The 12,991-nt window shown below is 40.4% G+C and overlaps 1 protein-coding gene across 1 annotated transcript in view; it reads right to left on the bottom strand.

Moving 5' to 3' along the window:
- HERPUD2 (HERPUD family member 2) overlaps positions 1-12,432 on the bottom strand; it is a 43,865-nt gene extending 31,433 nt beyond the window's left edge. Inside the window, exons 1-2 of the mRNA XM_007446121.1 lie at positions 12,096-12,432; positions 11,476-11,896 (exon numbers count right to left, since the gene is read on the bottom strand). Of these exons, the coding sequence (XP_007446183.1) occupies positions 11,476-11,622 (147 nt within the window). The 5' untranslated portion in view covers positions 11,623-11,896; positions 12,096-12,432. The remainder of the gene's footprint in view (positions 1-11,475; positions 11,897-12,095) is intronic.
- Positions 12,433-12,991: the final 559 nt, after the last annotated feature.

Here is a 12,991-nt window from a genome sequence, read left to right as displayed (position 1 = left end):
GAATGGATAATGAAGATGTGGTACATAATACAATGGAATATTACTCAGCCATAAAAAGGAACGAAATAAGGTCATTTGTAGAGACATGGATGGATCTAGAGACTGTCATACAGAGTGAAGTAAGTCAGAAAGAGAAAAATAAATATCGTATATTAACACATATATGTGGAACCTAGAAAAATGGTACAGATGAACCGGTTTGCAGGGCAGAAACAGAGACAAAGATGTAGAGAACAAATGTATGGACACCAAGGGGGGAAAGTGGCAGGGGTGGTGTGATGAACTGGGAGATTGGGATTGACATGTATACACTGATATGTATATAATGGATTACTAATAAGAACCTGCTGTATAAAAAAATAATTTTTTTTTTTTTTTTTTTTTTTGCGGTACACAGGCCTCTCACTGTTGTGGCCTTTCCCGTTGCGGAGCCCAGGCTCCAGACGTGCAGGCTCAGTGGCCATGACTCAGGGGCCCAGCCGCTCTGCGGCATGTGGAATCTTCCCGGACCGGGGCACGAACCCGCGTCCCCTGCATCGGCAGGCGGACTCTCAACCACTGCGCCACCAGGGAAGGCCAATAAATTAAATTTTTTAAAAAATTAAAGATTTTGAAAACTCCTAGTCCTAAAACTATGAATCCCAGTTTCAGAAATACAAATACTCATCAAACCTTTAAACCTAATAGCACATAATCTATTTAACCCAAAATATAGCCAATTGAAATAGCATTACTACAAGCCCAGAGGCTGATAATTCCTTTTCCCCATGTCCTAGTTTTTTAAAGCCTATACCTACTGAACAGAAAAGCTGGGCAATGGCTAAGCAAGTCCCTCAGCAGGATGAGGAAACAGCATGACCAACAGCACCCTGCAAAAGGTCTGCAAGAAGAAAAGACCACAGCATTCACCATTTGTACCTCTGGAAGAGCAATCAAGGTTTAGAAAACCCATTAAGAGGCATTTGTACATTTCATTCATATCTTTAGCCACTGTCCCTCTCCAGTGTCTTTTGCTAACTTTTCCATCCAATTCTAAAATTTAAGGAAGCTTCTTCAGCTAAGATGCAAATTTGCTTTTCTATCCAAGGCCTCTCGCTCCCTCTCAGACCCAGATCCAGATGTCCAACTGCTTGTTAGACATGTGACACTTTCAAATATCTTGTTTTTTTTTTTGGCTGCGCCAGGCAGCATGCGGGATCTTAGTTCTTGGACCGGGGATCAAACCCATGCCCCCTGCAGTGGAAGCACGTAGTCTTAACCACTGGACCACCAGGGAATCTCCACCTTCAGATATCTTAATAGGCAACTCAATATCAAAACATCTACAGTGGTTCTCAATTCTTGGTTCCCCAGATCTTTCCTCTTGCTTGTTCCCTATTCCATAACAACTTGCCACCAGTTGTTTAAGCCAAAAATCTGGGCATTATCCTCAATTTTTCTCTCAGCTTGTCTAACATATCTAACCATCAGCAAATCTTATGGACTCTATCTCCAGAAGTCCCTCTCAGTCCATTTCTTTCCATCTCTATTGCCATCACCCTAACCTAAAACCATCTTGCCTGAACTTCTGTAATAGCTTCTTAACTGGTCTTCACACTGTGTTCTACAGTCAGTAAATAGAGTGATCTTTTAAAAATGTGAACCACTCCTTTGACTCTCTAATGGATTCCTACCACTCTGGATTGAATTCTAATTCCACACCATAACCAGATGGTCCCAGCAGATCTGGTTTCTCTCTCTTTCCAACCTCCTCTGATCATAATCTTTCCTCCTCACTCACTAGCCAAACTGGCATTCACTTAGATCCCCAAATATGCCAAGTTCCTCCCCAACTCAGACATTCTACCTGCAACAGTCTCTCCCAGCTCTCGCAGGGCTAGCTCTTAATCATCTTTTGGGTCTTAGCTTTAAAGTGACCTCCTCAGAGAGGTCTTATCTGATTTACAAATTTAAAGTAGAGTATTTCCTTTCACATACCCGGTTTGTTTCCTTCATAACACAAGCCATAATCTGTAATTATCTGCACGTTTATTTCCCTAAGTGGTATATGAGTGCCAAGAATAAAAGAGGGTCCATGTCTGTCTAGCTCATCCCTTTACTCCCAGAGCCTAGCACTGTGTCCTGCAGAGTAGATGCTAAATGCCGATTTATTAAATGAAGTGTTATGAGTCCAAAAGGGCTTACACAGATTTGGAAGACACACTTATTTGAAGTTCATTATGTCAGTTATTTTACATGTAATCATTAAGAATGGAAATGAAGTATTTAGTCTGTGAATCACAATACTAGTTTAAAACACTTGGTGCTAAATTCCTTTGGTTCATTTCTGCAAATGGTACTGATATTAGCATATTATTATACTATTGAAGGAGCAATCATATGTTAGTATCTTAGTATTAACTTTACTCTAAATTAGTAGTCAACTTCAAGTAAACTTATATCTTTTCACAGCAAGGGAACATCAATTTTCAAAAAAGCAGAATATAACAAAATTACATGGTACTCCCCGAAAATACATGAAGCAAAAACAAGTGTGGATGAGGATATGAAGAAAGTAGAACTCTCATACATTGCTGGTGGGAATGTAAAATGGAACAGCCTCTGGAAAAGCTTGGGAGTTCCTCAGAAAGCCACCATATGACTCAGTATACATCCAATTCCATTCCTAGGTATATACCAAAGAGAACTGAAAACAACAAATCCACACGAAAACCTATAAAGGAATGTGCACAGCAGCATTATTCATAATAGCCAAAAAGTCGAAACAACTCAAATGCTTTGATGAACGGATAAACAAAATGTGACATTTACATATAATGGAATATTATTGGGCCATAAAAAGTAATGACAAACTGATACATGTTATAACACAAATGAACCTTGTAAATATTATGCTAAGTGAAAGAAGCCAGACATAAAAGGCCATATATATTACAGTTAGATTTATGTGAAATTTTCAGAATAGGTGAATACATATAGACAAAAAGTAGATTACTGGTTACCAAGGACTGGGGGACAGAGAATGGGGAGTGACTGCTAATGAGTATGGGGTGATAAAAATGTTCTGGAATTAGACAGTGGTGATGATTGTACAAATTTGTGAACTACTAAAAACCACTGAGTTGTACACATTAAAGGGCAAACTTTATAGTATGTGAATTATACCTTAATTTTAAAAATTGTTGCTTTAAATTGAATATTCAAACATCTTCAGATAATCAGAAGTAAAAGGAAAAAGAATTCTTTAATTTTACTTTGGGTGAAAACAGAGAAAAAGTTTTCATGTGCATAAATTAAGTAAGAAAATTTGAAATTTTTTCTACTAAAAAAATTAGTGAAAAAATTCAATTTAAATATCAGTGAATTTAATTTAAATATCTGGAAAACCAGTGGTTAGACATGATAACAAACCACACAATAATCAACTGAATTTTCAAGTGGTTTGGATTATAATCTACAGTATTAGGAAAATAACAGATTTTGAGATCTAAAGTCAAATTCAGTTTAACTTGTAAAAGTGACACAATTTTATTTATCCAGACCTACTAACAGTATTTTATTTTATATTTTTTTGTGGTACGCGGGCCTCTCACTGTTGTGGCCTCTCCCGTTGTGGAGCACAGGCTCCGGATGCGCTGGCTTAGCGGCCATGGCTCACGGGCCCAGCCGCTCCGCAGAACGTGGGACCCTCCCGGACCGGGGCACAAACCCGTGTCCCCTGCATCGGCAGGCAAACTCTCAACCACTGTGCCACCAGGGAAGCCCCTAACAGTATTTTTTACCTTAATGAAAAATCCATTTCTGTATTAGTTAGGGTAGTAATGCTAGCTGCTATAATGAACCTCAAGATCTCAGTAGCTTAACACAATAAAAGTTCATTTTTCTCTCAATAAAAAATGTTACATGGTATCCTTTAAATATAATAATTCAGAAGACTCAGGATTGGAAAATCTAAAATGAAGTACTAATTAAATTGTCAATGAAAATTTTCTTCTGTTAAAATACTGGCTACACAGATTAACATATAAATATACTTGACTACCTCTGTTAACAACACCACCATTCTTCCTGTGGCTCACATCCTACATCCAATAGTCAGCAAATCTTAATAGGTACAGTACTTTACCATCTCCCCTGCTCCACCCTAGATGAAGCCTGATGATATATGGTAGAGCAGAGGCAGCTAAATTACCAAATTGGAAACATCCTGTTGGCACTCTGAGTAGCCCAGAGACAAAACTATACCACTCCAAATAAACAGCTGCTTAACCAGCTGGCCCAAAAACTCTGCTACCCACTTAACAGAGGTTGCTAAAAACCAAGGTGAGGAAAGCTCACCTGCTAGTATAATATGCAAAAATAAATCCTAAACTGGGGAAAGATGTTTTCTTTCTAAAAGGTTTACATATATTTTATCTAAAGTGTCTGACTTTTTAATGTTTATTTAACTAGATAGCAAAAACAGATAAAATACCATGTATCCCTAATGCACGTAAAATATTCACAAGAGTCTAACAGATGAATTTACAAAGTGAACAACACTTTTATATTTCTGGAAAGTCACCTAGTTGGTATCAAAAGATTAGATTTTTTACGTGAAGGACTAAATGGGTCTTTCATAATTATGAATGGCTTAAAAAAATCATGTCCTTAGTATATCCAACTTCAACATAATCAAATAGCTCAGTAAAAGTAAAAGTAAAAACAGTTAACTTACATATTAGTGCAAAGAACTACAGCCCAATTTCTTTTAAAGTGGTAATTATTAACATTTCAGTTCCTATATACAGTTCAGCCGTAAGTGTCAAACAGCTTTAAAGATCTGGTTCTCTGCACAAACTATCGTTTCTGTGGGAAATGAATCCAGTGAATTTGTACTGAACATATCTCCCTCCCATTCCCACTAAATCCACCCAATCTAAAGCCTCAGGAAATTCAGAAACACTGTAAATGGAAGCAAAGCTTACCCAAACTGCCTCTACCTCTTATGCCCTTGCAACAACAGTAAACAAAACCAGCTTACAGAGCTTACACAACAATTTCCTCTGGAACTCCAAAGGGACATTCCCTGCTTAGCTGTTTCTACTGACAGGCCAAATCAGGTATACATACAACAGAGATGCCAAAATACATGACTGCTATGGTTCATACAAACAAGCAGGAAATGTGAAAAGATAGGGCAAAGCAATGTACTTGGAAGTCTTAAGATATTGTGTTCCCATACCTTCCCTATAATTTATCAAAATAAAAATAACCACACACTAAGCTGACATGCATTAGAACGGTATTAAGACTGTGTTACCCATTCATCTGTAGCCTTTAGATGACAACCCATCTAAACACACACACCTTTTTACAGTCCACTTACTTCTTTTTAATTTGCAAGTATATAACTGAGCTGGCCAAATCCCTAAATGCCTTTCTCCATCTTATTATATATAACCATCATATGGTTAAGACCTGAGCCTTGCCAAGTCAGACCAACCTGGGTACAAATTCCGATTCTACTACTTAAAGTTCTATGACTTTGGGCAAAAAAATCACCAAGCCTCAGTTTCCTTATCTATAAGACAGAGCTGATAACAGAACTCACAGCATAAGCTGTCTATGAAGAATAAGTATGATAAACATATAAAGTGCTTACCAGAATGCCTGGTATACATAGCAACCTCTTAGTAAACGGCAGTTTAAAATCACAGCACCAAATATGACAGTTAAATAAAAGCATTTAGGGGCTTCCCTGGTGGTGGAGTGGTTGAGAATCCTCCTGCCAATGCAGGGAACACGGGTTCGAGTCCTGGTCCAGGAAGATCCCACTTGTCGCGGAGCAACTAAGTCCATGCGCCACAACTACTGAGCCTGTGCTCTAGAGCCCGCGAGCCACAACTACTGAAACCCGTGCGCCTAGAGTCCGTGCTCCACAACAAGAGAAGCCACTGCAATGAGAAGCCCATGCACCGCAATGAAGAGTAGCCCCCGCTCGCCGCAACTATAGAAAGCCCATGCGCAGCAACAAAGACCCAACACAGTCAAAAGTAAATAATTTTTTTAAAAAATCATTTTTAAAAAAGCATTTAAGACCATCAAATCTATATCTATTATGTGTGGGAATTCCCTGGTGGTCCAATGGTTAGGACTCCATGCTCTCACTGTTGAGGACCTGAGTTCAATCCCTGGTGGGGGAACTAAGTTCCCACAAGCAGCGCAGTGCAGCCAAAAACAAAATTATTATGTAAAGGAGAGAAACTTAAAGTTCTAAAAAAATCCTATTTTTAAAAGCACTGATGCATGATTAAACAAAACATTACCTTCACAGTACTGTTATTTTCCAAAAAAGACATTAGAAAAAGGCAAGGAGTTAAACAAAACAAATTTCAGTCAGCACTCATTCAAAACTTTTAACTTTCCATCAACCTTTGACAAGAGTCTTATAAAACAAAAATTATTTGTGTGTGTGGATTATAGCCCCTTTAAGTCAACAGTTCTGAGGTGGTTAAGCAAGCAAATTTTAAAACTGACCTGCTTACTTATGCTAAGTGAAGTAAGTCAGACAGATAAATACTGTATGATATCACTTATATGTGGAATCTAAAAAATAAAACAAACTAGTGAATATAACAAAAAAGAAGCAGACTCACAGACATAGAAAACAAACTGTGGTTATTAGTGAAGAGACGGAAGGGGGGAGGGCTAATAAACAAGTAGAAGATTAAGAGGTACAAACTATTAGGTATAAAATAAGTGATAACGGGTATATTGTACAACACAGGGAATATAGCCAATATTTTACAATTTTTTTAAAAATGACCTTCCTAAATAAGGTAATAGAGAATTACAAAAATAAGACAGATATAAACCTCAAATTATATTATAAAAGCTACTTCCACTGACAATGAAAGTAAGACTTCCATCTGAACTGTAGGCAATTTGGTTATAGAATGTTATATTCTCAGAATAGAATCCATGCAATTGGTTCTATTCCTATTTCTTTAATTCTAACAAATCTCAGAGCAAAGGCACTATTTGAAAAGGTGCCAAGAGAGAGGAGGTCTATCCAGAACTGAGGGACATGTTCAACAGTCATTTTGACCTCAAGACAAAAATGGGAAGCAAAAGGATACAAAAGGATACAAGCCCCAGAAAGGTTTGCCTTCAAAATTGAATTCAGGGTGAGTCAGGTCCATCGTAGTTATTGTTTGTGTATAAGAACAAATAGTAAGAAACAAGATAATGAAAAAGGTGCCTAACTGGATTTAGAGGTTCTTATTTTTTATTTTATTTCTTATTTATAAAGTTTTCTCTAGGATAGTCCATTCTACTGGATAACATTAAGTTCAACCATTTTGATTTTTACATACCTAGTAAATAAGTCTAAACTAGACCAAAGTCTGAAACTACTCAAGTAAAAGTGGCCCTCTTGATAGGTTATCTTCACCCACTAGCAGTAATTACCTAAATTTCAGAATAATTATTTCACACTACACGCCAGTTTTAGGAACTGAAAACCTAAAGTCATGAAGTGATGACAAATGTCATATTAGAATATGATTCACAATTATATACACTATCAACATGAACTGGTGCACTCCCTAGTTCTTAAACCAAGTACCAAAACAATTATCAATACCATTCAAAGTTAAACAAAACTCCACCAGAGCTCAGTTTCACACCTGAGGTTTTTAACAATGACTTTGTAAACTTCTGTGTAAATGTGGCAATTGCCTTGCTTCCTAACTAGAAAACACTTTCCCCTTTTAGCCCATTATGGAGCTATAATCCTTTAACATAGTACTATACTACTAAGTACTATAATAATATAAAGCATTTAGAATCATCAGTACAACAGCAGCTGTGAAAGAACAGTTAAAAAAAAGAAAAAGAAACTATGATCTTATCTGATTCAAACTTAACAATTCTTTAAGAAAAATGTCCCTGTGAATCTTTTCTTAAAACAGCTACACATTCCCTTACCCTCACTCCAGAGTGGACCATTCCCTTCCAGTGCTCCTACAGCACTCAGTATATCCCTCTTATATAACACTAGTACATAATATTGTAGTTATTTACTTATATGTCTGTATCCCCCACTAGACCTGAGGTTTTTAAGAGCAAAGGACTCTTACCACCTTTTTGCTTAGTATATACATAGACCTTCAAATGCCAGGTCAATAAATTCCTAATTAAATAAATAAATGAAGCCCAAGGAAGTGTGCTTTGGAAGGAGGGGTATATTTGTTGTGGGTTTATTGAGGGGAGGGGAGGTTGAATTTAGAATATCCATGCGAATGGAGATTATCTGTGATTAAATGAAGTCAATATCTGACCATAAAGCTAAAATCTTAAGATTTTACACACTGTTGCAGAGTTTAGCCAGAATTCCATTAACAGCATGTAGGCATGTGACCTATTTGTAGAGATCCTAAAAGAACAACTTCAAATCTCCATTCTTCTCCCTCCAGCAGCTCTCATTTATTTTCCTAGAAGCCACTGTCCACAGGGACCAAGGCTCTCTACCTCTCCTGACCCACCAGATGCAACAAGAGCAGTGTCTATGAACTGTTCTACTCACACTGGGGAACACTTGCTTCTACCAGCCACTAAACCCTTCTCTGCTTCCAAGTCCACCCACCTCCACCTTTCTTATGCGCAAGGAATCAGGCATAAGAAATGATCTGTTAAACACCACACAGCACTTGAGACACTTAAAAACAAAATCAATGTTAAGTAGCCATTGTGGGTGGTCATAAGAATCTAAGCTTCCTTTATATTAAATCAACAATATAATACTGCTTATACTGTTAAATTTCTCCGTTCTAAATAACAACTTTACAAGTAAACTTTAAGGACTCCAATTCCTATGGCTTTGGAGTATCAGTAAACAGTTGGTCTGTTAAACAACTGTGATACTTCAAATCAGCTCTAAGTGATAAAAAAGTTAGAATGTGAGTGTGTGAATAACCTTACAAAGTTTTCAGTGAAGTTCTATGAAAATAAACACATGTGCGCTTCACTGGTGGCACAGTGGTTAAGAACCAGCCTGCCAATGCAGGGGACATGGGTTTGATCCCTAGCCTGGGAAGATCCCACATGCCACGGGGCAACTAAGCCCGTGCGCCACAACTACTGAGCCCGCACCCTAGAGCCTGCGAGCCACAACTACTGAAGCCTGTGCGCCTAGAGCCAGTACTCCGCAACAAGAGAAGGCACCGCAATAAGAAGCCTGCGCACCGCAACAAACAGTAGCCCCCGCTCGCCGCAACTAGAGAAAGCCCTCACACAGCAATGAAGACCCAATGCAGCCAAAAATTAAATAAATAAATAAATAAATAAATAAATTTATTTTTAAAAAAAGCAAAGAAAAGAAACACATGTACACCATCCCCACCCTCATTAACCTAGAAATAAACTTCAGATATTACAATTCACTTGGAGAAAACTTGCTGGAAGAGGAAAAAAGGTTTGCCACAAGGTTAGGTAATTAATAGGCTGCATATTATTTGGTATGCCTTCCAAAAGTGCCTCCAGTGTGTACTAGAAGCAAGCAGCTTAGGAGGGCGGGGTGTAGAGAAGTTTGCAACTGATCTGCCCTCCAGCAGCTGACTGATCCACATGGGCACGGATAGCACTCCACTGAGATAAGTGCTAAGATGGCAGAACTCCTGCCAAAAACAGGCTTATCCCAGGAGCAGGTAAGACAAATAGGGTTCACACTCCTCTCTTACTTTTTAAAAAAGAAAAAGTTTCAGAAAAGTGATAACTCTTGTTCTATCACAGTGCAAACCAAGTCCCTTTTGGTTTAATCATATAATGTAAAAGATCCTCATATAAGTATACACTTGAACATATAACTAAGTACTTAGATATATGCTCAATAATGTACTTAGGAATGGCTATGTTATGAACACTACTATGGAAGTCTAAACCTTTAATTCTGCCTATCCTGAAAAGCTATTTTCTACTTTAAAAATGTGTAAAACGAGTCATATGCAATAGGAAGTCTTTCGTAAAGCAGAAATTTTTAAAGAGAAATTGTTACCCCTGTGTAAATCTTACCTTTCAAGAAAAGATTTGAATGAGAGTTCCAACTATTTTGTTCCAAGTACTTAAATACTTCAGGGGTTTTATTTCTCCTACTAAAAATATTTGTAATCAAAAGTACTGACAAACATAGCTAATGCCAACTAAGAGTTGTTTTTCTAAACCACCTGTTTTTGCAATAACCACCCTATTTCTATAGCTATTCTAGAAGCCTAAATGCCTAACTAAACTTAATACTGTAACAGTGAAACAGTCCTAATTCATTAACATCTTAATATAGATCAAATGCCTTCCTTACTTATTTGCATAAAACAAGTGTTAAGTAAAACCTAGAAAGCACAGTTGCCTTAATATAGATCAAGTGCCTTCCTTACTTATTTGCACAAAACAAGTGTTAAGTAAAACCTAGAAAGCACAGTTGCCTTCCAACACATCCTTGTTGCTGGCTTAAATTTGCCAGATGCCAAAAATATTTCCCACCCTAAAAACCCAAGCTTCTTCATTAATTAAAAAAAAAAGGTTTAGTAATCACTGAAAACTACTTATTCAGGAATGAAATTTTTACACAATGGAGAACATGAAAGCCTAAATTTCATACACACTACACAACATTATACTTTTCTAAATTATTCCGAGACTTAGTTATCAACTGTGTTGATAACTTTCAAATCTAACTTTGGGGACAGATAGAGCCATACTGTCTATTTTATTTAGTATCTTTGCAATATCCAGATGTGATTCAGAATGAAAAACACTGCTGCAGTGATTTACAAATAGCTATATGAACGGAATAAAATGATGCACCAAATGGTGGGGGTGTGGAAAGACTGTTCTCCTCTAAATGAAGAAAATTTCTGTGTCCTCTACAGGAGGAAAATGAGAGAGGAAGGGGCAGAAGAAAGCTAAAACGTGTAACTCTTTGCTTCTTGAAACATATATACTAGTGTGTAAAGTATAACTTTCATAGGGGTCACATACTTATTTCAAAATTCGCTCTTCAGCAATGAGCAAATTTCTGGGCCAGATGTTGAAAGTAAAAAGGAATTTTAGTCTAATAAGCAATAAAAGCTTGAATATGGATTGCAGTGCTTATCTTTTTTTTAAAGGATGCACCTGTCATTCCCATTTTAGGTTGATGACTTTGAGTCCAAGGAAAACGGTCCTGTTGTATGCCTGCCAATTCTCATGTGCCTTGATATTTCACTTACTAATTAAACTTACTAATTAACTGGACCTCATCAGGAAAATATAAATGATGGTTCAGACACTCAAGAGAGTCGCATAACCTCGGAACGCAAAATACTTCGCAGTCAAAATACTTTGCAGTCAAAGAGACCTATTTGACTCAAGAGGGGTGGGGATAAGCAGGGAGTAAGGGAGTATATGACACGAAAATCTGCTGGCCAGAGCAGCTGCGCCCGGGTTTTAGACACTTACTGGTTTGCTAGGGTACACGTTAGACAGATGCGTTTTTAGTTTCCCCACGGTCCAGTTCAAGAAGCAGCTAATAGTCTGGTCACTGTATTTCTGATTCGGTGCTTTAATGATGAGGGTCACAGGAATCTCCATCCCATTTTGGTCCATGGTGCCACCAAGGTCGAACAGAGTCAAGAGGAGCAGCAGTTAAGCCCAAATGAGCCGGAGTGGTTACTGCCGGCGCGGCTGCAATGGGGACGGAAGCGAATGGGTTCTTAATATTCCTTGTCCAAGTCAGTCACAAGTGCATCGGGCGATACAAAGGCCATTGCCGGTGCCGAGGATGATGGCCAGTGGCGGAGGCGGCGGCGGCGGCGGGGTCTGGGGGCCCGGCCGGGGGTGCAGTTTTCCCCGCCAGGTTCGGGTTCCGCCGGGCTCCGGACTGCAGAGGGAGGCCAAGGGGAGAGAGAAAGCGGTGAGAAGGTAGAGAGGGGTGAGGGCGCGACAGCCCGAGCCACCGCCCCGCCCCGCTGCGACCCCTAAGCTGAAACGCAACAAGGCCCCGACGCGACGGCCCCGCCACGCGGGCTGGAGAAGGGGACGGGCCGCTCAGGGCGGCCAGCCGCGACAGGCAGGGCTACCTGAGAGATGGCTGCGGGGCCCGCCACCGCCGCCCTCCTCCCCCGGGCACGGCCACCGATCACACAGTACGGCCGAGCGTCCTCCGCGGCGGCCGCTCCCTTCCTCCTGCTCGGCGGCGCCCACGGCCCGGCCCTGGATCTCGCGAGGCGGCGCGGCGGCAGCGAGAGAAGTTGGCCGAAGGGCTCTGCGCCTGACCTCTCCGGCAGGGCAGCTGGAGCGCAAGGCCGGGCGCGGCCGAGACGGCGACAGGTGGCAGGAGGGCGGGGACTAGAATAGGGGCGCCGGCCGCGAGCGCGCCTGTTTTGTTGTTGTTGTGAAGAAGGTCCGGGTCTCCTTTAAACCGGAAAACGAAAGGCGGAAGTGCGTCAGGGGCGGCTCGCCCCCGCGCGCTGCTCTCCAGGTCCCGCCGCCGACTGCCTCTGGCGGCCCAGGGAGGCCGGTTCCGAGTTCTGTGTCGCCTCGGAGTCAGTCGGGCGTGTCGAGCCCGCCAGGCCAGGCCATTCGCTCCGCCTTGCCTCCCCAGCGGTACTCGGGCCTCCCCTCGCTTCGCAGGCATTAGCACATTCTGTTTTGACCACATCCGGAAGACTTGGGAAGTGTTCCTCATCCTTAGAGCTGTCTCTGGAAAAGTTAGTATCCTTGCTGATGCTCAGTCAGACTTCTGCCCATAATTTCTTGTGTCAACTGTCTGCAAAGCACGGTACCTGGAGCTTTGGGGAAGGAGAGACTGGGGGTACATTGCATAAGGAGAAGGCTTTCAGTTAAACCTGAAGTCTACCTCTACTTTCCGTGTGTCCCTGGCTAACCTTCCTGAGCCTCAGTTTACTTCTGTAAATGGGGACGGTAATGGCCACCTGACTGTGTGCTGTTGATTAGATGAGCTATGTAGGTAAGC

Source organism: Lipotes vexillifer, unplaced genomic scaffold (assembly GCF_000442215.2).
Source record: "Lipotes vexillifer unplaced genomic scaffold, Lipotes_vexillifer_v1.1 scaffold822, whole genome shotgun sequence".
NCBI classification, from domain to species: domain Eukaryota; kingdom Metazoa; phylum Chordata; class Mammalia; order Artiodactyla; family Lipotidae; genus Lipotes; species Lipotes vexillifer.
This window is presented reverse-complemented; position numbering and strand designations above follow the sequence as displayed.